Source organism: Lygodium microphyllum, chromosome 3 (assembly GCF_053477565.2).
Source record: "Lygodium microphyllum isolate KBCC chromosome 3, Lygodium_microphyllum_v1.1.10, whole genome shotgun sequence".
Classification (NCBI taxonomy): domain Eukaryota; kingdom Viridiplantae; phylum Streptophyta; class Polypodiopsida; order Schizaeales; family Lygodiaceae; genus Lygodium; species Lygodium microphyllum.
Window position 1 is genome coordinate 48,181,862 of NC_141137.1, and position 26,174 is coordinate 48,208,035.

General features: G+C 41.7%; 1 protein-coding gene across 4 annotated transcripts in view; it reads left to right on the top strand.

The window, feature by feature from the left end:
- LOC148038301 (enhancer of polycomb-like protein 1) overlaps window positions 1–26,174 on the top strand; it is a 52,224-nt gene that overhangs the window by 9,396 nt on the left and 16,654 nt on the right. For all 4 annotated transcript variants that reach the window (XM_087670405.1, XM_087670396.1, XM_087670397.1 and 1 more), the window contains 7 exons: window positions 1,045–1,165; window positions 1,301–1,375; window positions 1,544–1,582; window positions 1,688–1,768; window positions 1,858–1,905; window positions 2,132–2,182; window positions 14,865–14,933. In XM_087670405.1, coding sequence (XP_087526531.1) covers window positions 1,045–1,165; window positions 1,301–1,375; window positions 1,544–1,582; window positions 1,688–1,768; window positions 1,858–1,905; window positions 2,132–2,182; window positions 14,865–14,933 — 484 coding nt within the window. The remainder of the gene's footprint in view (window positions 1–1,044; window positions 1,166–1,300; window positions 1,376–1,543; window positions 1,583–1,687; window positions 1,769–1,857; window positions 1,906–2,131; window positions 2,183–14,864; window positions 14,934–26,174) is intronic.

Genomic DNA, 26,174 nt, shown 5'->3' on the forward strand with positions numbered 1-26,174 from the left:
CTCTTGAACTGTGCACTACTTTTGTGTTTTTCAATAATTAAGTGTGATTTGGGGCTGTTTAAAGATGCTAATCAGCTAGAAAACACGTTTTAGTTCAGCAGAGGATTGGATGCTGAACAAGCTAGCATCATGATCCACTTTCCTTCCAGCTTGCTTCGATAGGTTTGAGCATTTCCAGCAATCTTAATTTTAACATCCAACTACCATCAGATCTGGATCTCATCAAAGGACATTCAGTGCTTCAGACTTTGAGTTGTGTTAAATTTATGGTGCTACATTTGATTTCATGTATGCACCTGCTGTCTTCTCCAAGATGACGAGAAGGATTTTCAAAAAATTGTGTATAAATCTGCTTTGCTTTTCGTAGTGGCATTTAGCGATCTATTCTATTGTTATTTCAGTTTTTCATGTGAGAAAGGCCTTTCTGTTCAACTACTAAGAAGTTGTAAACGCCGACTAATTTTCCTTGTTATGTCTACTGCAATGCTTACACAGTACATGGGCCAAGCATGTGAACCTTTCATTCAACCACTGCCTTTCTTTGACCCCTCTAGTGCATAATTTTCTTGGTTTGCAACCAATGACATTTTCCTGGAGTTTTATGTTTTTTTCAAATGTTGTGCATATATTGGCCTATCTGATACTCCCTCGTTGCTGGTCCTATCGTGGACTTGTTTAAGATTGTAAAGTCTTTGATAATGACAATTTTATGATGAAGGTTATCTTCATGGTTATATTCAATGCATGTTTTAAGTTCTTGCTGTCCTTAGAATCAAACATAATGGCAAGCTACATGATTTTTTCTTTTGTGGCTTGTCACAAGTCATATCTACAATGGCTGGGCTAGTTGATGCACCTTGTTGCTGGTCTATTTTAGTGCTGTTTAAGATCAAAAGCTGAATAAAACTGTCTTCAGTTCAATGCATGCTATTCTGTGTTAGTGGATCCAAACATGCTACATGACAAGCTTGCTGTCAGCGATGAAATTGAATTGGAGGAAAAACATCATCTTCTTAAGCTGACATTTTATGATGGGGTTTTCAGCCATGAGTGGATGCTGTATAAGCTGGAGCTTCTTGATCACAAAGCACGTGAGAGGGCTGGAGTATCCATACCTTTTGGTGTGCCAATGCCTGTCTTCCTCCAGAAAGAGGCAGCACTGGAGGTCTGATATAGTTTTAAAGAAAAGGGATAGAACATGTGTGTATGATATTGATTGGGGCTTAAATGTCTGGACGCAATAGGAATAGTTTGCATATCTTGGTATATGCTGATTTGCTAGTTGTTTGATATGGATCAGGCATTGCAATCTCAGACATTTAGAGATTTCAAGTCTGGTGTGGTGTCAGCTGTTTATGACTACTGGAAGGCCAAGGTAGAGCTAGAATTCATGTCACTTGTTGGATATAATCTCTGTTGAAGACCTTATAGAAATTTTGGCTTGAGCCGAAAGGCATTCCTTAAGTTTCCTGAGCAATATCTCATTAGATGTGAACTGTAAATCTTTTCCTCATTTTGTAACTATAAATTCTTTTGGTTTCAGCGAGATCGCTGGCGAAAGCCAATTTTGCGCCGTCTACAGGTATATTGTCTTCTTGACTCTTGTATTGACATAAGTAAGGATTTTCAAAGGTTGCCAAAGCTTTTATGGAATGTCTTATGCTTTTCTATGTTCTGACTGATGCAGCCACCGCCACCAGTGAATGATACAAACCCATTCAATGTCTTCAGGCCAAGAGAAAAGATACATCGACCTCACACTCGAAGGGTGGGGTGCTTGTTCTATATCCTAACAGATTGTTTACAATCAGTCCAGTCTAATCCAATACTTTGTTTGTAAATGCTGTTATTTACCAGATGCAAAGACGAGAGAATGATGTGCAATCCTTTGAAAAGCTACGTCAGGTATATATCTGAAATAAATAAGCTGTTTGACCATTGTCATATTTAAACATCCATTTTATTTAACTGCTTGTAACATTGGCATTAGTGATGGTTCAGCATGTCTTTCAGATTTCGTTCATGTATACTTAGCTCCTGCTGCAGACAAAACCTTGCTTAGGTTTTTTTCTCTCCATTTGTATCAGTGCAGATTGATAATGATGCAGCATTTACTTGAATGCTTGTCTAGGTTCATCGCAGTCTGGAGCAAGCCAAGACACTGCTAGAAATGCTACAAAAGGTATTTTGACATTTCAGTGTTGCAATCTGCTCGTTTATTTCATTTCATCCCCCCTGTAAATGGCATTGTAGGGCGTCTACTTGGCCACTGACACCAAACATCCCTGGAAATTGACTGATGCAGATTGATTCGCTGATGTGTATGTGTGTTATAGTTGTGTCTTTCCTCTTCAAACCAATGTATGATATGATGTTTATGGCAATTATTGACCTCTCTAGCCTGTTCGTGATTATTGCTGCTTTAGGGAAGTAAAAGCATTTGGATGGCAAGATGATTGCTTGTAGAGTTGACCACTTGGGAAGTTGTAAGTGTGAGGCAGCCATAAAATTTGTAAAGCAAAGCGTCCTTGTAGAAAATTCCCACTCCAGAGGTGCTTGCTCGGTGGATAAGTGCTGAGAAAACAGGAGTCATTGGAGGAGGATATGAGAAAGTGAGCAATAGCTGTAGTAGTTTACGATGCACCACTTGAGTGCTGCTATAAGCTGCTAGACTGATCAAGTGCTGCCATAAATGTAAGGTGAGCACACATGATACTTTTTATGGTTGGAAACTGCTTGCTACAAATTGTGATACAAGTTCACACGTGGGCAATTGCCAGCCTCAAAGTAGGCATGGTATCTTCTTGTCTCAAAAATTGAGGCATTTCAGCCTAAGCCTAAGGCAATGCAACATTGGATTAGGGTGATGTGATTTGAGGCTCACCTAAGTCCACATGTTAGTGGGAATAAAGGTCACCTAGAGTTGCGCAAAGGAGGAGGTCCATCCGTAAGGGCTTTTTAAGCTCTTGAACTCCCACACCACATACCTTGAAAGTGCACCAAGTTTTAAGATGAGACTCTTATCATGCTTGGCATTCTTCTCAAGGACACACTCATATGTGACGAGAGGTGAGACGTCGCAGAGGGAGGAATCGAAGGGTGAAAAAGGGGGGTAGGGGGCAGGGAAGGCCAATTTATCATGCTTGGCATTCTTCTCAAGGACACACTCATATGTGACGAGAGGTGAGACATCGCAGAGGGAGGAATCGAAGGGTGAAAAAGGGGGGTAGGGGGCAGGGAAGGCCAATTGGGCTTGGTGGGAGAAGGAAGAAGGGTGAGAGGACAATATTGTATGGAAAAGGCAGATGAAAAGTGCTCTATGCAGCACGTGTCGTGTTGAGGGGGTAGTGGTGGTTGTGATAGTATGTGCTAGGTGGTCATAGTTGCTTGAAACAAGGGTGGGAAAAAGGTGGGAGAGGAAGAGATGGAGGGGGGAGGGAAGGGCAAGAGGGCTCGGGCGCGGGAGAGGGAGAAATGGAAGGGGGGGGGGTGAAGAAAATTGCTAGGTTTGTATCGAGGAAACATAGTGTACGACCACGACAGAAACACAAAGAGACAAACACAGACACAGACATAGAAAGCAAAACACAAAACCCTAAATGCAAAACTCAAACACAAACAGAAGAAGAGAGAGAAGAACACAACTCCGAAGTAAATGAATATTACAAATGAATATAAGAGTGTACAGATACTCAAGGGCAGAGTAGTGTGCCGTAGAGTGACATCCATCGGAAACGGACCCAAGTGTTGTGACTGCTAGTCGGAGGGGTAGGGGGCAGGGAAGGCCAATTGGGCTTGGTGGGAGAAGGAAGAAGGGTGAGAGGACAATATTGTATGGAAAAGGCAGATGAAAAGTGCTCTATGCAGCACGTGTCGTGTTGAGGGGGTAGTGGTGGTTGTGATAGTATGTGCTAGGTGGTCATAGTTGCTTGAAACAAGGGTGGGAAAAAGGTGGGAGAGGAAGAGATGGAGGGGGGAGGGAAGGGCAAGAGGGCTCGGGCGCGGGAGAGGGAGAAATGGAAGGGGGGGGTGAAGAAAATTGCTAGGTTTGTATCGAGGAAACATAGTGTACGACCACGACAGAAACACAAAGAGACAAACACAGACACAGACATAGAAAGCAAAACGCAAAACCCTAAATGCAAAACTCAAACACAAACAGAAGAAGAGAGAGAAGAACACAACTCTGAAGTGAATGAATATTACAAATGAATATAAGAGTGTACAGATACTCAAGGGCAGAGTAGTGTGTCGTAGAGTGACATCCATCGGAAACGGACCCAAGTGTTGTGACTGCTAGTCGGAGGGATGGAGTGAGAGAAACACTAGACACTGATCACTAGAGTGTGAGGAGATTGAGGTGTTTGCAGTCGCCAGCCGGAGGGATGGAGTGAGAGAAACACCAAACAATGATTACTAGAGTGTGAGGAGATTGAGGCGACTGCAGAGGTTGATGCCTGATGATGTGGACGAAGCACCAAAATGTAGCAGTAGAATGCTGTAGTAAAACGCGGCAGTAAAACACAGCAATAGAATGCCATAGTAAAATGCAGCAATAGAACGCCGTAGTAGAATGTGGCAGTAGAACGCAGCAGTAAAACGCCATAGTAGAATGAGGTGATGGCAGTAGGTGTGAAGGCTGGACCGCCACGTGGTGGGAGACTATTGGTTGACATTTGCACATAAGGGTGAGAAACCTACACGGGAGGGATGGGCTGAATGGGGGCAGCTTGTCTATTTATAGATATTGAAGGGTGTCTCGAAGAATTAGGGTTTTTGAGGGACCATTGAAACTCTCTCAAGGCGCTCCGCATTTTAGGGTTTTTCATTAATTAAGTGTGTTTTGGGTCTGTTTAAGAATTCTAATCAGATAAAAAGCGTGTTTTAGCTAAACACCCCCGAGGTCTCAAGCCCAAAATTGAGCCGAAAGGTTAGACCAGCCACTTTGATTTTTACTTACCCAAAGGCGTCCCACCCCAAAGTAGCTAGGGCATTGGACAAAGGGTGGACGACGGTTGCCCAGTGGCCTACCAAGACTACAAAGGCAATGGTTATCTTACCAAGGGAGTCCAAGCAGTCACCCGAGAGAGGATAGGGCATTGGACAAAGGGTGCACATCGGTTGCCCAATGGCCTACTAAGCCCTACAAAGGTGGATGGAACCACAGAGAACTTTTTTTTTTTTTGTTTAAAGTGAGTTAAAATTTATGGGATGCAACCGATTGAGTAATAGTGACCCAGAAGACGGGAGAAGGGAGGGTACACCTAACACATCACAAAACAGTACACGCTTACCCATCCACTCACGGATGTCGATGACAAGGGAAAATATAATGAGGAGTATGGTGGTGTTGAAACCAGCCTTCTTTCTTGGAATAGGTGGTGATAACCTGATTTAAGAGTTAGCCTTCTTTCTTGGAATAGGTGGTGATAACCTGATTTAAGAATTAATTACAGCAATAAATAAATGCACATAAAATGAAATACACGCTTTACTATAACATTCTTGGATAGTAGACTCCCTGTTGGCCCCAAAACTGATTCCCCTTGCGGTATTTCTTTAGCTTTCATTCAATTGGAAGGAGTACAACTTGAGATTCTTCAATCTCCTCTTGCTAACCAGTTGCTCTTGCTGTCATAAATGACCAGCAAGCCTTTTGGGTCATTTGCCCCTTGATTCACCCAAGACTTCTTTTCCAATTTGACCCTTGGCTGGCCTAATGCTGCCCCAAATCAATTTGGGATGGGCTGGCTCATGAAATCCCTTGATAATCTTCAATTATCAGCTGCTGATTTCAGTCCCTTGAGCCTTCAATCTCTGGCACGGATCCCAAGGTGGTTGCTAAACCCTAATTTTTGCTGTAAATTAGGGTTTACTGCAGAAATTACAGATCAGCCCGCCAAAAATGGCTGAAATCTCCTCCAAATGGGTAAGAATTGTTGAGAATGGCTGAGCATAGGCTGAAGGAGATGAGAGAATGGTGTAGAGAGAGAAAATTTTGAGATTGGTTGTGAAGAACTGATCAAAATCAGCTGTTGCCTTGCTGTACTAGCCACAAACGGATGCACCAACAACAATAGGAGCATCAAGGACTGTGATCTTCAGGAGAAAGTGCATCAGCAGCAATTGCCAGCTTCCCAAGGTCATGAATATGTAATCTCCATCACCAAAATGGTCTCCAATGATTGGGAAATGGCCCCAAAAGCTAGCAGCAACAGTCCAATACCTCTTTCCAATAGCTCCAAAATGAAAAAACGAGATTTTTCTCTCCCTTCAGCCCTATTTAGCATTTTTCCCACATGCATGGGAAAGTTTTGCCAAGTGGCAGCTTTCTTAATTCATTTTCAGCAATTTTCAGCCATTTAATTAATTTTCAAAATTAATTAATTCTGAATAAATTCAGCCCTTAATCCATGCCTAGAAAATTGACCTTGCTCATCCAAAAATTAATTGGCTAGGCCATTTGCAACCCAAAGTAGTCCCATGCATTAATTGACCCTTGGACAAGCATTAATCCATTAATTAATGCCTAGTCCCTAGTGTCACCATTGACACTTAATGGCCAATTAGTGGCCCTAGGGGTAAACTAACACTAAAATTCACCTAGAATCTAACAAGTGTAACTTGTTACAACTTTTTCCTTTGACACCTATCTTTTTCATAGCGTCCTTCGGCCTTCAACTGTAAAAAAGTAGCTTGCACCTGACATGTGCATATTTTAATTGCACATTTGATTAATCCTTTAATCAAATGTGAATTAAACATAAGCAAAGCATAAAATTTTCACGTCCTCGTGACAGGTGTGGTGTCAATAGCTCCGTTGGTGGAAATAGCTTAGGATCCACTCAAGTGGTGCTCTGTACAATGAGATGCAAAGGATGCTACATGTTGAAGAATCCTATGTAGAAGGTGCCACTTGGACAGTGTCCCTCGGGGGAAATTGTTCACTTGTCCAAGCACCCTAGTACAAAGATGATGAAATTATGCAATACAAAGGGGAAGATACAACAGGGGGAGAAGCCGATGTTGAAGACAAAGTGTTGAAGCTTGTAGAATACCAAGAAGGGTAGAAACCCCCTCTCAACTTGGATGTAGATGCCGAAGAAGAAAGAGGAGCTTGATGTCGGTCTTTGTGTGTGCAGAGAACCATAGGGGATGGAAGAAGATGAAGTGGATGAAACACCCGGCTGGAAGAGTAAGGTAGAATTCATTGCCATGATAGTATCGATAGAGATGTTGCATGATTTGCCTCGAGAGGGAAAATCTCCATCCTAGAAAAAGAGTATGCACTCCTAAGATGATGAAACCATGAAAGGAACGATGCGCATCCCCACAGCTCTAGCCTAGGTAGGATCAAAGCAATTTGCAAGCTAGCCCTACATTGAAAGATAAAACCTTGCAAAAGAGATGAGAATCTGTAGGTGTCACTTGGACAGTGTCCCTCGGGGGAAATTGTTCATTTGTCCAAGCACCCTAGTACAAAGATGATGAAATCATGCAATGCAAAGGGAAAGATACAACGGGGGGAGAAGCTGATGTCAAAGACAAAGTGTTGAAGCTTGCAGAATACCAAGAAGGATAGAAACCCCCTCTCAACTTGGATGTAGATGTCGAAAAAGGAAGAGGAGCTTGATGTCGGTCTTCGTGTGTGCGGAGAACCATAGGGAATGGAAGAAGATGAAGTGGATGAAACACCCCGCTGGAAGAGTAAGGTAGAATTCATTGCCATGATAACATTGATAGAGATGCTGCACGATTTGCCTCGGGAGGGAAAATCTCCATCCTAGAAGAAGAGTATGCACTCCTAAGATGATGAAACCATGAAAGGAACGATGCGCATCTCCATAGCTCTAGCCTAGGTAGGATCAAAGCAATTTGCAAGTTAGCCCTACATTGAAAGATAAAACCTTGCAAAAGAGATGAGAATCTGTAAACATAGAGGTCAGTGGTGAGATGTTCCAAAGCAAAACATAACAGAGAAAATCTATTTAAAAAGACAATGCAATGAATGTGTATGTGTGTGAGTAAATGCAGCGGAAGCCTTAAGAAGGGAAAAGCTAAGGACAATGAATCCTATGGATTCGACTCTAAGAGTGTGAAAAATGGATGTTAGACTGACCTAGGGTATCGTGAAAGACCTAGAGACATGCTAGTCTTAGAAGGTGTCGATCATTGCGTACATCTAGTAGCACTGCTTTGCCAAGGAAACCCCTGATGAGGTGGAGAGAAAGGTGAGATGGATGTATGAAATGCAATGGGATCGAGACTTGCAAATAGGACTCGCTAAGGATGTGAGTGTTGGTGTGGTCATTAAAGATCCCCAGCATAGAGTTGTTATGAAAATGGGAGCATATCTTGGCATTGCTTTTACGAATAACATGGCAGAATACAAAGCCTTAATCATGGGACTAAATGTAGGTGGATATGGTGGTATCTGTTGGTCATTGGTAAAAGGTGACTACGTCTGGTGATCAATCAATTGAATGGGACCTATAGTTTGAGTTATCTTATTCTACAGATGGGTACATCGTGCAGCCTTGGATATGATGCATCTTTTTGAGGAAGTCACTTGTGAGCTTATTCCATGCAAGCATGTACTAGTGGTTTCTTTGCTCTCAAAAAGTGGTTGGAAGAGGATATTTGTGAGACTCAAAGAGAAACATATACAAAGGAATTATATTATGGAGAAATACATTGTGAAACAACATGTGGCAGGTTGTCCACTAGTTTTTGTAGAATGACCTAGTTAATATAGTAGCTTGTTAGAGGGTGGAGCTACTAGTTCCCCTCATTAAGGAAAAATACATCCTCTTCGTAATTCCATTTGAACATGGTACAATAGGTACACTAAAACTTGGCCTTGATATATGCAAATTGAAGGGGGAGAATCCATGTGGCAAAGCTTGTGCTAGTGGTTTATTTGCTCTCAAGAAGTGGTTGGAAGAGGATATTTGTGACTACTTACAATTGCATCTTGATATCAACTCATGACTACTTTGGGGATTTCTTGATACTGACTAATCAGCCAGTCCCCCAAGGGTAGTGAAAGAGATTGTTTGCTGAGGCTGTGCTCGGGCCACATGTCCAGCAGCAGCAACAAGTGCTGAAGGAGCAGATAAAGCATGAGCGGAAGATGTAGCCCCACTAGACCGTGCAGCTGCAGCGGTTTGCTGAGGCTTTTTAGGTGGAAGACCTTGGGCCTTCAAGTGACACTCCTCGTCCACATGGCTTGCTCTCTGGCAGTGTGTGCAAAACCGGTTTTTCTTAGGGAGTTGCTGCTAGGTAGGTCTAGATTCTTTGGTTCCATTTGAGAAAGAGGAGTCACCCTTTGATTGGCTTGCCTTCGCACTTTGCGAGTTCTTGCCATTGTTGGTTATCCCTCTCGAAGAAGAGTCAACCAACCCCCTTTGCTCTGAATAAGGTTGTGATGAGGATTTCTTGTGGACTTGATCATGCAGCATGGAGCCTTGCGTAATGCAAGAACTGACACTCAAACTCGTAGAAGGTTGGTAATTGAGGCTGTGAGATGATGTGTTGAATGAAATTAAAGTATTTTTCAGGCAACTTATTCAATAAGAACGTAACCTGATCGTCGTCTGACTTTGGATCACCAGTAGTGGCGAACTTGGCAAGTAATCACTTATATTCAGCCAGCTTGACTTTCAGATCATCCCCTTCCATAATAGAGAACTCTTGAAGCTCAAAGTCGAGATTCATACGTTGAGTATGATCTCGGGCTGCATAGCCATCGAGAAGGTGACTTCAACCCTCTGACGTGAGCGAGAAGTGTTGTAACTGAGAGTGAATCTCAGGAAGCAAACTTTGTATCAGCCCAACATTGGCTATGGCATTGCGGGCTCTCCATTGACGGATGTAGTTAGGGTGAGCTAGTCGAGGGTTCGGCATAGGCTCTAGGCCAATGACGAGGTTCCAAAGACCTTGAGACTCAAGCATGTTGCATGAAATTCGACCAAGTGGTGAACGAGTCTTATCCGTGAAGGCACTGTTGGCCGTTGCAACATGAGTGGTAGTGCTCGGAGATGGGTAGTGTGAAAAAGTGTAATGGGGGTAAGATAGGGGAGTGGAGTGCACTTGGGAATAGGCCCCAGAGTGCCCACCGTGCATGCGGGTAGTGTGCAAGGTGGATCCATAGGTAGGGATGGGCTGACTAGGCATGGACAAGGTAGCCACATGAGTAACCCAAGGAGGTGGGATGGAAACACATGGAGCAGAAGATGGGAATCCTTGCATAGGTGTAACCCAAGGAGGGTGTGAAGACACACCATAAGTTGAGGATGGAAACCCTTGCTTTTGAGTAGTCATGCGCGAAGCGAAGCTGGGGATAGTGAGGGGGGTGCACATCACAATCGTCCCAAGTGCTATGGGTGTTGTCATTTGCGGAAAGGTTAGAGGCGTTGTGTTTAAAGGGTGGCATTCCGCCTAATGATACCATGCTGCAAAGAGGTAGAGAATGGGGTAGAGAAGGGAAAGGTGCTAGGAGCGAAGATGGAAGATCCAACCCCTAGTGTGTGTGGAGCAGATGTGGAGTGTAATTCGAGATTTTGAAAGGATGAAGAGAGATGATCAAGGGTGGAGATAGAAGAGGGTAGGATGGGAGGATATTGAGAAGTGTGTGTTACATGCTCAAATGAAACAGAAGTAGTAGATGTACTTGAATTCCGTCTACTTCGAGAGCGTGTAGATGTACCTGAATTCCGTGTGCTTTGAGAGCCCGCTTTATTGAAGTTCACATACGCAAATCTCATTCGGGTCCTATATCTTAAAAGAAGAAACATGTGAGGGTTTTGATTCATGCAACTGAAAAGGATTATACAAACCTGACATTGAACTTGGCTGGGATGATGAAGATGGATTGTCGGACATTCCGAATGCCGTATATCCTCCATGATCAGAGAGGTGGCTAGCCTTACCAACGGGTCCGAATGTGGTAGCAAATCTTGTAGGAGGGGTGTAAACATTACCGCACTTGTGGCGATAGTACTCCTCAAAGTCCTTTGTCATGTTAGAGAAATTTTGAATAGGAGTAGAAAAAGAAGGTGAAGGTGAAAGTGGAGTGTCGTCCTCCTTACCGAGTCCATAATGTTGTTTAGGGCCTCTAGTGATGGCGAAGCTTGATAGCACATCATAGGAACTAGAGAAGAAGGTGTCTGAGACATTGTGATTTGGTTACGAGTCGTATTGTGTGCCTTGCACAAAGACTAGCTCTAGCTCTCCACAATATTTGTAGGATGCTCTTTACAAGAGCATCGGCTTTGATATCATGTGAAGAAAATTGCTAGGGTTTGCACTGGGGAAACACAGAGTGTATGACCACGACAAAAACATAAGGAGACAGACATAGATACAGACACAGAAAAACCTCAAACCCTAAAAGCAAAACTCAAAACTCAATCACAGAAATTCAAACACAAACAGAAGAAGGGAGAGAAGAACACAACTCTTAAGTGAGTGAATATTGCAAATGAATATAAGTGTGTGCAGATACTCAAGGGTAGAGTAGTGTGTCGGAGAGTGACGTCCACCAGAAATGAATCCCAAGTGTTGTGACCACTGGTTGGAGTGATGGAGTGAGAGAAACACCAAATGCTGATCTCTAGAGTGTGAGGAGTCTGAGGCGACTGTAGAGGATGATGCCTGATGATGTGGGTGAAGCAACAAAACGTCGGAGTAGAACGCAGCAGTAGAATGGCACAGTAAAATGCGGTAGTAAAATGTAGCAATAGAACACCGTAGTAGAACGAGGCGATGGTAGTAGTGGCGAAGGCTGGACTGCCATGTGGTGGGAGACTGATGGCTGAGATCTGCACACAAGGGTGAGAAACCTACATGGGAGGGATGGGCTGAATGGGGGCAGGTTGTCTATTTATAGATGTTGAAGGGTGCCCCAAAGAATTAGGGTTTTTGGGGGACCATTTAAACTCTTTCGGACCGCTCCCCATTTTAGGGTTTTTCATTAATTAAGTGTGTTTTGGGGCTGTTTAAGAATGCTAATCAGCTAAAAAGCGTGTTTTAGCTCAACAAGGGGGAGGTGAAGTGGGCTTGGTGTGAGAAGGGACAAAGGTGGGAGGACAATATTGTATGCAAAAGGCAGATGAAAAGTGGTCTATGCAGCATGTGTCATGTTGAGGGGACAATGATGGTTGTGATAGTATGTGCTAGGTGGTCACCGTTGCTCGAAACAAGGGTGGGAAAAAGGTAGGAGAGGAAGGGATGGAGGGGGGGAGGGAAGGGCAAGAGGGGTTCGGTGTGAGAACGGCTGAGGGTGGGAGGGCAATACTGTATGCAAAAGGCTGATGAAAGTGGTCTATGCAGCACGTGTCATGTTGAAGGGGCAGTGATGGGTGTGATAGTATGTGCTAGGTGGTCATACTTGCCTGAAACAATGTAATTGACATGCAATGTGTTTTAGTTTTCAGCTTTCATTTCTAGCCTTCAAATTCTTCTTTTATTACATGTGCTTGGATGCTTGTTTCTCTTCACTAGACTCATCTATAGTGAGAGGATGCACGAGTCACACAAAGATCTAGGTAACTATGAAGGTTCTACTAACTCTTTAACTCTTGCTAGCAATTAGTAGCTACTAAATAGTGATTGTAATTTGTATGTTTGGCAATGTAAACATCTAATTATGTAAAGACTGTAGTAATAGCTTCTATAGTGTGCTGCATTCTACAACTATACACACGATCACACACAATTATAGTTGTGTATTTATATTTATATTTACATAATGGGTTATGTTTATTTTCTTATATTTCAGATTCGCATTTTCTTGTCTTGCTGTTTCAGACCTAGGCCAAAATCTCATTTCATGACTTGAAAACGTGACCATTTTCCCGTTTTCAAATTTCTTGGCAACTATATAGCTGGTATTGGCTTTGAAAATGCCCCTCATGGGCTTTGATGAGGTTGATGGCCTTTCTTCACTTGATATAATGGTCCAAAGCCTTCTTCCCAGATCTTACTATGCATAGCACACTAGTATACAAATCTTCCTTGGGAACCACCTCTTGCCCACATAGTTCACAGATGCACCCCTTGGTATTGATGTGTCGTTATCCTTGGCCATTGTGATGAGTCCATGTTTGTCAAATGGAATTATGGATGTCATGGCAGCACCCCTTGGTATTGATGTGTCTTTATCCTTGGCCATTGTGATAAGTCCATGTTTGTCAAATGGAATTATGGATGTCATGGCAAGGATGTGTATCCATGTATGTAGGGCACGTCCCCAAGTTCTCTAGGGAGAGGTGTAAAAAATTGTGTGAATGATGGGTCATTTTCTTGTGCCAATCAATCTGAACCAAGTGCACAGATGGGCATTACCAAGTGTCTTTGTGTCTATTGCTAATTTTTAAATGTGGTCATTGCAAAAATATCATTTGAGTGTGATAGGGCCTGAATAACCACTAGTGCCGCTTCTCTCTTTGAACTAGGTTGGTCATCTCTATGAAGGGAGGTCATGTCTTTCGCAAAATTATCATTGAGTGAGATAGGGCCTGAATAACCACTGGTGTCGCTTCTCTCTTTCAACTAGGTTGTGGATTGGCATTGTGCATACTTCTCGCATGCATGGTGCACACTCTAGGACCAAGTCCCAAGTGTACTCCATTCCCCCACCATATCCATCTTATCCGAGCACTATAGTCCACCACTCCTATTGCAACGGCCAAGAATTCCTTCAAGGATAAGACTTGCTTTAACGGATCAAATTTCACCACCTAGTTGAACTTCATGCAACAAGTGCTTGAATCTCAGGGACCTTGGGACCTTGTCGTTGGTGCCCGCAATGGCATAGCCAGTGTTGAGTTAATGCGGGGATTGCTTCTTGAGTTCCACTCTCAATTACAGTATATTTCCCTCACATATGAGTGTTGGAGTCATCTCATTGACCAGTTATGCGGCAAGAGATTGCACTTGGAGAGTAGAGAAGAGACACCTATACATAGGCCAAGGAATGAGGCCTGAAACTACCACCCCACTCAGACACCCTCCCAAATGCCCAAATACAACCCATAGAACTTTTGAAGTGTACTAACACAGTGTACGGTGCTAGTCTAGTTCATCGTTCCTTACATGATATGGCATACAATCTGACCTTGTCATCTCCTGGTGTGGTCGATTCAAAATGATGTATGAGCTAATCCAGAGGGGGTAAAATGCATTTGCTTTAAGTTTCCTAGGTGCAGTCCACCTGTAGAGTTAAGAAAACCTGTGTTCTGTTTTCAAAGGGAGTTCATTGAGAAGGAGAGTCGATGCAGTCCATGAGTGGAGGTGGGACAAAGTGAGCTTGGAGTGAAGAGAAGTGCTAGTAGCTTGTGTTTCTTGTAAATCAAAGCCTTCTTATAAGCTCTGACTTTATGTTATGACATCCAACCATTTGATGGTGTTTGATTTTTATCACTCACACATCTTTGCATGTCTGGATGTGTATAGTGAGGGTAGATTAATGACTTGCAAGTTGCAGGGAGAGCATAAGCTTTTTTCTTTTTTTCAGACTGTTGATTTCTCAGTGGCTTACTAGTGTCGAAACAGCTTTCAGACATTTTCAACACCAGCTAACAAGGGTGCCCTTTAGTTTGTGCATGTACTGTTATGTTAACTCATGCATGGTTCACAACAATGTTTGACCTGATGTATTTAGGCATGATTCCTGGCAGTATGTTCAATCTAGTCTTCAGTACTCCTGGTGCATTTTGTAACTTCTGTGTGTGCTGTGTGAAAAGCTTTTTTTATTTGATGCAGCTAATCTCGCAGATGTTTTATTTAATATTTGACCTGCAGCTTCACAATAGAATAAATATTATTTTCTTCATTAGTTGATTCCTCTAACTTATCTGCAGAGGGAGGAGAAAAAACGGGAAGTGCTAGATTGTGAGGTGAACTTGCAAAGGATGCGGATAACCTTGAAGGTTGGTAGCTCATATACACACACGGAATGATTTTTAATTCAGTTGTGTAAGCATTGATTCCTGATTGGAGCACTTTCTGTGCTTTTCCTGATTATTCTGTTGTCACAATTAATATTTGATTTATAGAATATTGGAAGATGTTTTGTATGAGGCTATTCATTTGTGAAATTCTAGATTGATCTGTAGTCTACAGGTTTGATTTGATGCAAAGAAGGAAATATATAAAATGTTTACAAAAAAGACTAGGGAATGAAAATTTTGAAGTTCAATAATAAATCTCCAAATGTAAGCTGTTATGCCAGTTTGAGTTAAGAAGAAACAGACCGTTTGAGGGAGGGAGTGGTTGATGATGAGAACTTGAACCACATGTGGAAATATCATTTGCAGACAGCAAAAAGTGTTGATGCAGGTGAGCAGCTCATGGCAGTTGACTGTTGTATCTCTAAACCATAAATTCCTCCATGTGGCATGAAGAGGGGAGAAGTTGGCCAACAAGTAGATGGCAGGTATGAAAGAATGCGGTTAGGGGGTTCAAATGTTATAGGTAGATAAGTAGCAATTCTTATTAGTAGGCATGTGGTGTATGAAGATCGCCTATCGTGTGAACAAGGGATGGATGAGGCGGGAAAGTTACAAGTGCTTCAGGTTGTTGATGACTTGTGAAGGCTGGGGGCCACATGTATAAGAAACCAAGCAACTAGGAGTAGATGAGGTTGATATAGGCAAGGCTCTTGTTCCATATGGCAATAAAAAAGGAAGATTGTCATATAGATATACTATTTTAGCAATCCACTGATATTTGATCACTTACCAAGACAACAAAACAAATATCTCGTCACAAGTGAGTTTTAGGGTGCATTAACAAATGAGTTCATTTGCAGTTAAGAGTTAAGGCAATGAGAATTGTATTGGATTGGTATGCCACTTGAACGCTGAAGTATTACTTGTTAAGGCACTAATATTTTTTCACAAGCCAAGGCTTCAAACTTCACATATGTTTTGTCAAGTGTGAGTTTTAGGGCAGTAGTTAATTAAAAAATGAGTTTCTTTACGGTTGGAGTTAAGGCAAGGAGAATTGCATTGAAGTGGTATGCCAACTCAAAAGCCCAAGCATTAATTGTTTGTTAGCAAGGAATCACCTAAAACCAAGTTTGATCTCCCATTTTGAAGATAAAATTTAAACTTGTTGAACAAAATGGCCAAAGAAGAGTCAAACCCTTGTAAGCTCTATTGGGCTATCTATTTTGCATTAATTAACTTTGGGCTAATCTATGAAAGAAACTTATCATGCGACTTTCTTCTCGGATAATCTATACCATATCTTTGCAAAGAAAAATGATAGTATTGTTTCTAGGATGATAGCATGTGATAGCATCCTAAAGTCTGCATGTGATAAGTTAGTACTAAAGAGGTAAGTAAGAAAGAAAGAATTTTGAAGTATATGAAAGGCCCTTGAGTAAGGCATCACTCCACATCAATCAACGACAAGTTTCTTTGTACTTGGTGTCTGCTACATATTTGCAAAGCAAAGTGGAAAAATGTTCTTTGCCTGATATACTGATACAAAAGTGAAAATTTAGGAAGCATACGGTATGAAGTATATGCTTGCCTTTAGAATGACTCATAAAGGAGCTCATTATCATCAATGTTCGGAGCTCTGATCAAGTGTGCAATGATTGGGGTCAACAGGTTATTGTGGACTTATACAGTGGTTTAGAAGAAAGATAGTACACAATTCCACTTGTATGATCGGATTGGGTGCATGTGATCAAAACTCAAGCATATTGGTAGTAGACTTGCACATAAAGGAATAATGCGTTAAAGTTTTTAGTAGATTAGTCATCTCATGAGTGAGTGTGTATGTGGTTTAGTGGGCTGGGCACAATGTTTTATTTGTGCATTTTTGTGGTACCTTATCTAATGAGGTTTTGACCATTATTTTATGGCCAGATTCAAGTTATTGGCCTCTTTTGGTCTATTTGTTCTATGGCTCCCTCCTCATTTGATTCATCACTTACATACTTCTTAAGTAGGTCTTGTTGGAGAGAGAGAGATAGTGCCAATGCCCACACAGCTCGCGACTCGATGTTGTATTCGAATATCTCATGGCTTGGTGTATGGATTTCATTTCTCAAGCATTGTTTTGAGTTTTTCATTCTAGTATTTTGTTCTTTTGTAGTCTTTTTTCTTGTGTTGTGTAGTCTATTACAACAAATTCTCACACTTCTGTGGCTGCATCCACTCTAACAGTGTATGAGACACCTGTACACAAGCTTTGGATGTTTTTAGTTATGGATAGTCTACTCTCAATTATTCCTGTTGCGGATCAACTTCTTTCTAATTGCCGCTATATAGGCACACCCAATTTTGGACCAAGCTACTATCTTTTTTCTTTCTAATTCTCTACTTGTTGTGGCTGATCACATTTTCCATGTTTTAGCAATTGTTTATGTGATTAGGTGTCTCTACACTATGTGAGAACTCTTGATAGTGCCATCTTTGTTGTGCATTGAAATATTCTCTCTATGTTTATCTCCTTTCCTTTATCTTCTCATCCTATTCTCTCCAAATAACACCTCCCATACTGTTCCATTGATTATGAACTTAACGGCCTTAACGGCCTTGATTACCTAACTTGGAGTGCTACTCCGATTCCTCTTCCAAATGATTGGGACTGTGACAACTATGAGGAAGTTGTGCTTGCATGGGATATAGATAATGCTCGAGTATATTCTGCTATTCTCCCATTTATTTCTAAAGAGGTTCTATCGGTGGTGAGGTGTGGGAGAGACTCCGAATGTTGTACAAGGCTCCATTGAGCATGTGTGCAATGACTCCGATTCCTCTTCCAAATGATTGGGACTGTGACAACTATGAGGAAGTTGTGCTTGCATGGGATATAGATAATGCTCGAGTATATTCTGCTATTCTCCCATTTATTTCTAAAGAGGTTTTATAGGTGGTCACCTCATGTAAGATAACTTTAGAGGTGTGGGAGAGACTCCAAATGTTGTACAAGGCTCCATTGAGCATGTGCGCAATGAGGCTCTATGGTCTGTTCCAACAGATGAAGTTCGAGCCAAAGGCTACTATCTAGTCTATCTTAGTTCATGATACATAGGCATATCTTTAGTCCATGCTTTCAGAGTCTCATCTTATGGGGATTGTACTTTATAAGCTTCCTTTGGAGTTTGATGGTGTAGCCAATGCTTAATGTGCCTAGACTTCCTTGATGCGAGTTAGCTTCACTTATATATTCTCTACGTTGCTTGAGCATGAGGCATCCTTGAGGTTACATGAGAGGTTTCCATCTCGACATGGTGGCCATGATGGGACATGTGCCGCTTCAAAGAGAGGTGGCAAGAAAAAAAAGGGAGGCCTAGTATTTTTACTTTGGTAAAAAAGGATACGTGCAAGGATTACTAGGAGTTAGTGGCTTTGTAGAAGAAGATGGAGAAGAATAAGAAGAAACAAGATACAGACTTCTTTGACGAGTCATCCTCATCCTCCTTTAACTCTGATCTAGATCCTGTGGCCAAGGTGAAGGCATGGAAGGGATAATCTTCTTCAGTGATTGGGGGGGTATGCTGCTTTCTAATGACGGTTATGCGATCATCCCTCATGACTCTCTAGGGCCATAGAGAGAGAGAGAGGGTGGTGAGGTGGGACATGTGAGTGCCATCTATAGAGGTATAGAAGTGCAAAGAATCTAGAAAGAGGCTTTCCTTCTGCATCGATTGAAGTCTAGCAAGTTTTGAAATCTTGGAGTTCGGATTGATATTTTGGTTCATGATGAGCTGTTTCTTGACAGAGAGTAGGATTGACTTCTAGTCCAAGCTCACATTAGGAGATACTCTGGTGGTTCGGCCAAAGGTGGGGAATCCAAGGTCACACATGCTTAGAGGCATTGTTGACAAGATGGCTACATATGCTACTACGAGGCTTTGTTGACGAACATAGAGAGCTGTTACAATTCTTCTCCAACACAAAATCTTTCAAATGGCTCTTTGGAATGTACAAGATCTTGAATGAAACAATTGGTTGAGACATGATTTTGGAATGGAAAAAGTTGTTTTTGTTTTCCTCTTTTGGTGAGAGTCTTTGCCTCATAATATTTATAGGATATTCGATTTGTTTTGCAAATTGATGAGGGTGTACTACTACCATGTTTTGAAATCTTTTGAACCATCATTAGTCATGAAATGATACCAACTAGTATTGAAATCTTTGAGATAAGTTAAATATAAAAGCCTAGTGTTTTAACCTTTGAGATAAATTAAAGATAAACACCCAATCTGAGCTGTACCACTTAGAAAAGGATGAAAAGTGACAAATTCTTGTTTACTTCAACAACCTTATATGTTCATGCTTGAGATGAAAAGTGAAAAAATTCCTTATTTACTTCAATAACCTTATATATTAATGCTTGATACCTTTGACTTTATATGTTGATGCTTGATGCCTATACTTGGTCTCTATTGTACTTCAATGTGCACACGCCCATACATGTATGCATGCATTGTAAAAAAGATATCATTTGTTCACATTAGAAGCATTGGCAAGGAGGATATGTCACATAATATGCTTGCAGATATGCATATTGTTGTTTCCGTCAAATGTTTTACGAAGTGCTTGCTATGGTGAAACGTGTTGAGGCTGAAATGCTTTGTGGTTATGCCAAGATTCATCATAAGCTCACCTCTTTTTCAAAGCATGTCATAGGTTTAATCTCAAGTGTACTCTCGCCTTGAATTCTTGGGTACTACCTTGAGCCTTTTGTCATCCTCTTGTACTCTTTCTACTAGCACACATATTACTTGAAACTCTAAAAACTTTTGCTCGCATTCAGAAAAATTGGTTCAATCAAGTTCTCCCTCTAACCACAATGGTTTGACTCAACCATCCTAGTTAGCCATGAGGTAGAGTTTCAAGCTAAGTAGTTAAAACTAACTTGATCAATATTTAGGTGATTTTGTGGTGTTCATTGCTTTTGTATGGTAAGTAGTTGGGACATCATAAAATGGGTGATTGGCTTTGCAAGATCTTTAGTGCCAGAGCCAAATCTTTAGTACCATTGCTCTCCTACAGGAGACTTATGCTACATGTTCTGTGAGGCATAGAGGTGAAGCCCCACCCTTTAGGAGTTCTAGACTTATGAGCAAATACTTGTTTGCCTTTGGTTTTTCTTGGCTAACTAACTAGCTCACGTGTTTATGGCCACGCTATCTACCCCATTGACTTGCCCAATACCTTGTTTTGTTGTATCTATATATTGCTTGCCCTCCTCTCGTTCATAATGATCATGGTCGTGGAGACTTGGGGAGAGATTGTGAACATTGCTACTTGTCGCATGTAGAGCATGTACTTGTGACATGGTATTTTGTTTTGGTGTTGTATGTGATGGATTTCCATTGCCCGTCCATGATCTTTGTGGAGTTTTATATTTTTTGCTTTTGTCATTCACAGTATAGTATCCACATGCTTGCATTTTATGCTTCAACCTTCATGGCACATTGCCTAGGCTATGATAGATCTTATGTTTTGTGTTTGTGTTGGTGGTGTCATTGTTGCATTTTGGGACTTTGGTGATTGTTGGTGGTGTTTTGTTGTCGTGTGGCAAGTCTTGTTAGGGGTGGCCTGTTTTGAGGCTTGGGACATGTTTGTGTCATCAGTTTCTGCTTTGTGTGGTCCTGCCTTGTATTTCATTGGCTGCCTAGGTTCTCTTCTCTTGTTGTTGTGAATCTTGGGGTGTTGTTTTATGCTGCCATTGTGGTATCTACTTGTGTTTGCATCTTGTAAACTCTTCCATCTACATTCTTGAACTTTAAGAGAGGATTCTTAAGAATTGATTTACTGTTTTTTCAGTAAAATCTGTTGTATGTCTCTATTTTACATAGTTATTTTCATTCTTCTCGTGCAGCCCTCATGTACTAATACATAGGATAAGTTAGTAAAATCTGTTGTATGCCTCTATTTTACATAGGTATTTCCATTCTTTTCGTTGTGCAATTTTTATGTACTAATACTTAGGATAAGTTTCAAGGTTCTATCACACTTGGAGCCATAGTCACACTTGGACTGCTATTATTAATGATTGGTTTTCGTAGAAGAAAGGATGGTATATCATCTTAGTTTGATTCCTTGATCTCATTGATTGGATCCTCTATCCAATGACTTTGACGATGAGGACTCTCAAGGGTGTCCTACTTATGGGATCATGATGATGCTTTGGCATATGCAATGCATTTTTCGTGTAACTCCAAATAAGTCATTTTGACAGGTACTTCTTGTGGGACATCTGTAGAGGTGTCGACCAAGCTTTGGCTCAAGTACAAGGCTCCATGCACACCATCAGCTTTAGACCAATTGTCGTGAGGCTAGTGAATCTATGGAAGATTTCCTTCTAGGAGTGACGAACTCTACACATGGCAGTTGCATGGGCAGCACATTAACTGGCCACATATTTTAGTGGTCTGCTGGTCGATTGTCTTGAAGTGAGCGATGCGGCAATGCAATGTCCTGCTATGAAAGTGTTAGGTAGAGAGCAAATTGTGAGCAAGAGTAGAGTGAGAGTTAGAGGGAGAGATGCTTGATGTTCTTGGGTACAAGCTTTTGTATATGTACCTCTTTAGGTTTTAGATAGATATATTTGAAAGTACAAATGTGCTAAGGGTGTGTTCTCACCCGTGCATATATAAAAGGCACGATGGCCCTTTATTCCCAACCACCTTCCACCTAAAGGCAATGTGTCTTAAGAGGAGAAAATAATCAGCTAAGTCTGGGTCTAGAACTCTATACATGGCAATTGTACGGGCAGCACATTGACTGGCCACACATTTTAGTGGTTTGTTGGTCAATTGCCTTGAAGTGAGCGATGCGGTGATGCAATGTCCTGCTATGAAAATGTCAGGTAGAGAGCAAATGGTGAGCAAGAGTAGAGAGTGAGAGTTAGAGGGAGAGATGCATGATGTTCTTGGGTACAATCTTTTGTGTATGTAGCTCATTAGGTTTTAGATAGATATATTTGAAAGTACAAATGTACTAAGGGTGTGTTCATACTCGTGCATATATAAAAGGCACGATGGCTCTTTATTCCCAACAACCTCCCACCTAAAGGCAATGTGTCTTAAGAGGAGAAAATAATCAGCTAAGTTTGGGTATGTACAAAGTTGAAATACATATACCTATCCAACTCCCATCATCTATCGACAATGAGCCAACCGCTCTGTTGGAAGACCCTTCGTGAGAAGATGTGTAGGATTATCATCTGTATGCACTTTGACAAGCTCAATGTTCTTACTGTCAAGTACATCTCTAATGAAGTGATACTTTCACTTGTATGTGCTTCACATTTGTATGAAAGACGGGATTCTGTGCTAGTATGATAGCACTTTGACTATCACAATGGAGAATAGGTAACTCTGTAATGCCAAGCTCTCCCACCAAACATGAAAGTTATAAAGCCTCTTTGTATGCTTGAGTGGCAGCCACATACTCTGCCTCTGTAATGAGCAAACCGCTCTGTTGGAAGACCTTTCGTGAGAAGATCTGTAGGATTATCATCTGTATGCACTTTGACAACCTCAATGCTCTTACTGTCAAGTACATCTCTAATGAAGTGATACTTTCACTTGTATGTGCTTTATCTTTGCATGAAAGACGGGATTCTGTGCTAGTATGATAGCACTTTGACTATCACAATGGAGAATAGGTAACTCTGTAATGCCAAGCTCTCCCACCAGACATGAAAGCTAGAAAGCCTCCTTGCATGCTTGAGTGACAGCCACATACTCTGCCTCTGTAGTAGACAATGCAATACACTTTTGTAGCTTGGAGATCCAAGAGACTACTTCTGTGAGGGTAAATACATACCCAGAAGTGGACTTTCTGCAGTCCCCATGATCAACATAGTTTGCATCCGTAAAGCCAACAATAGAAGCCTTTTGCTTTCCAAAGCATATGCACAAATCCTTTGTGCCTTTGAGGTATCTCATAATATCTTTCACTGCTTTCCAATGCTTTTTACCAAGGTCTACCATGTATCTGCTAACCTCTCCCATTGCAAAGGCAATGTCAGGACATGTAGCAACCAACAGCATACATCAAACTGCCAATAGTTTGAAGCACATGGTATGTTGGCCATTTCAGCCTTCTCATCATCAAATGTAGGGCTGTCCTCTGCGCTGAGTTTCACATATGGAGGCAATGGAATCCCAATTGTTTTCCCCCCTTCCGTATTGAAACGTTGCAAAACCTTGGAGATATACTCTTGTTGAGATAGATAGAGTAATCCTTTTGACCTATCTCTGAGTATTCGCATGCCAAGAATGTGATTTGCATCACCAAGATTGTATGTGAAACTTGCCATGAAGCCTTTGCTTCAGTGAATCCAAGGCATGAGTATCCATGCTAGCAATCAGCATGTTATCAACATACAGAACCAAGATAATCAGGCTACCATTTGCTACCTTCTTGATGTACAAGCAGTGATCCGATTCTATGAAAACCTTGAGACTGCATAAATGTATCAAACTTATGATTCCATTCTCTTGGTGCTTGTTTCAGCCCATACAAACTCCTTTTGAGTTTACATACCATCTTCTCTTTCTCTTTTGACACAAATCCTTTAGGTTGTTGCATATATATATATATATATATATATATATGTCTTCATGCAGATCACCATGTAAGAATGCAGTCTTTACATCCATTTGTATGAGCTCCATATCTTCAACTGCAACCAAGCCCAAAATGGCTCTCAATGTAGTCATCTTGACTACAGGAGAGAAGATCTCATCAAAGTCAACTCCATTTTCTTGCTTGTATCCCTTTGCAATCAATCTTGCTTTGTACTTTGGCGAGGAATGAGAAGTGACCTTCATCTTGTAGACCCATTTGCATGGAAGGGTTTTCTGCCCTTTAGGCAACTGCACCAAGTCCCAAGTGCCATTTTTCTCAAGAGATTCCATCTTTGACAACATGGCTTTATACGATCTCTTGCTGTCCTGTTTGTCCATTGCTTCCTTGAAGCAAGACGGTTCACCACAGTCTATCAACATGACATAATCAACCACATTGTTTGCATCTGGAACGAATCTATCAGGTTGTCTAGTAGCCCTAGACGATCTCCTAACCCAATGATCATTGTTTACTGGCTATTGAGCCTGCAAATTTCCATTGTTAGCTCGCTTTCTTGGCATTTCAGCATGCAAATCAGTATTAACAGCTTGCTGTCTTGGTTGTTCCTGCACATCTAGTGGCTCATTATTATTGGCAATGGCTGGCTGATCATTTCCATCATTATTTTTTGCATTTACAGGAGGTATTTGCTACTGTACAGCGGGCACATTTTGCTGTCCAAAAGGTATTTCTTCCCGGAACACAACCCTACCTACCTCCTCCGTTTTTTCGGGCTGTTTATGCATGCGATCTTTAAGGAAGATAATATCATTGTTGCGTACTATTTTCCTTTTCTCGGGATCCCATAATCTATACCCCATTTTACCCTTGTCACCATATCCTAGGAAAATGCATTTACAGGACTTTGGCTCAATTTTGCTGAGTTCTTCTTTACGAATGTGCACAAAAGCCTCGCAGCCAACAAACACTTTCAAGTGAGCATATGAAGGTGGCTTGCCCGACCACGCTTCCTGAGAGATTGCTTTCCGCTCCCCTCCCCAAAAGACCTGTTCAGTGACCAATTAATCAAGTGAACAGTTGTCATAACAGCCTCTGCCCAAAAGCCAGGGGGTACTGCAGCATGAGACAACATAGTACGGTTTTTATCATGTATGGTCTGATTTTGAGGGGCAGTAAGCTTCCTCTTTATGCCTTTGCTATCATAAAATGCTTGAAAGGCCTTGGACATATATTCTGCACCATTATCAGAGCGAAGACACTTAAGTGTCTTATCAGTTTGATTTTCAACCAATGCCAAGAATTTTTGAAACTTAGCAAGCACTTCGTCCTTGCTATGAATAAGGTAAACCCATACCTTCTGTGTAGCATCATCGACAAGGGTGACAAAGCATTTTTTTCCCCCTAAAGATAACCCTGGTATTTGACATAGATCGGAATGTACTAACTCTAGAGAAGAAGATTTCAACGAAAGAGACTTCTTATGAGATGTCTGTGCATGTTTACCAAAATACCTGTTCGATGACCGATTAATCAAGTGAACAGTTGTCATAATAGCCTCTGCCCAAAAGCTAGGGGGTACTGCAACATGAGATAGCATAGTACAGTTTTTATCGTGTATGGTCTGATTCATATGCTCTGCAACTCCATACTGGGGTGGATTTGGAGGGGGCAGTATTTGCACTAAAGTTTGAAGAGACAAAGAGTACGTCATTCCCACTGTCACTGTCATGAGGGGCTACACTCACCTCTTCAATTTTGACACTGCTCTTCTTAGATTGACTCTCTTTCTTCTCTTCCTTGCTATCATTTGTCTTCTTGCCCTTCCTTTCTCTTTCTTCCATTTGTAGCAGTCACGTTTAAAGTGGCCCTTCTTGCCACAATGATGACATTTAACATCCTTACCATGTGATTTACTGCGTCCCTTGCTATCAGATTTACCCCCTGCTGTGATTTGCCCCTAGTATGCAAAGCACTGGAAGACTTATCGGATGCATTGTTGTGCAAAGCAAGAACATAGCCTTAAATTCTTTATCAATGATGAACTTGAAGGCAACCAGTTGGCTGAAAATGGAGTTAAACTCACTCAAGTGAGTACACATTGCTGTACCCTCTTTTATACGCAAATCCATCAGCTTTTTCAGCTAGTAAACTTGTTAGAGATCATAGCCTGCTTTGGAGGGCAGCTGCACAGTCAGTCGGACTGTGCAGTCGGACTGCCACGTGGCAGTCCGACTGCCTGCAGCCCAGTCGGCTGCAATTAATGCAGCCGACTTATTCCAGGCTGCGCCCTATTTCTGGCGCCCCAGTTCGTGGCAGTTTTCGGCTATTTATACCTGACGTCTCCAGCAGTCTCGTATACCTCTTGCACTCTTCTCTGTTGCAGATTACAGACTGGTGCCGTGCAGATTTCTGTCTCTGTTCACAGATTTCAGACAGCAGACAGTGCAGACTGCAGCAGACTTGGAGGTGGACAGCAGGTCGCATCGTCGAGGTGGAGACACGCAGTCCAGCGCACTGCGCTCGTGTATATCTTTGTATTCAGCATTCTATATACAGCAGATCTTCATCGTCCACTGTCTCTTTCTCTCCCTTCTCTCTCTG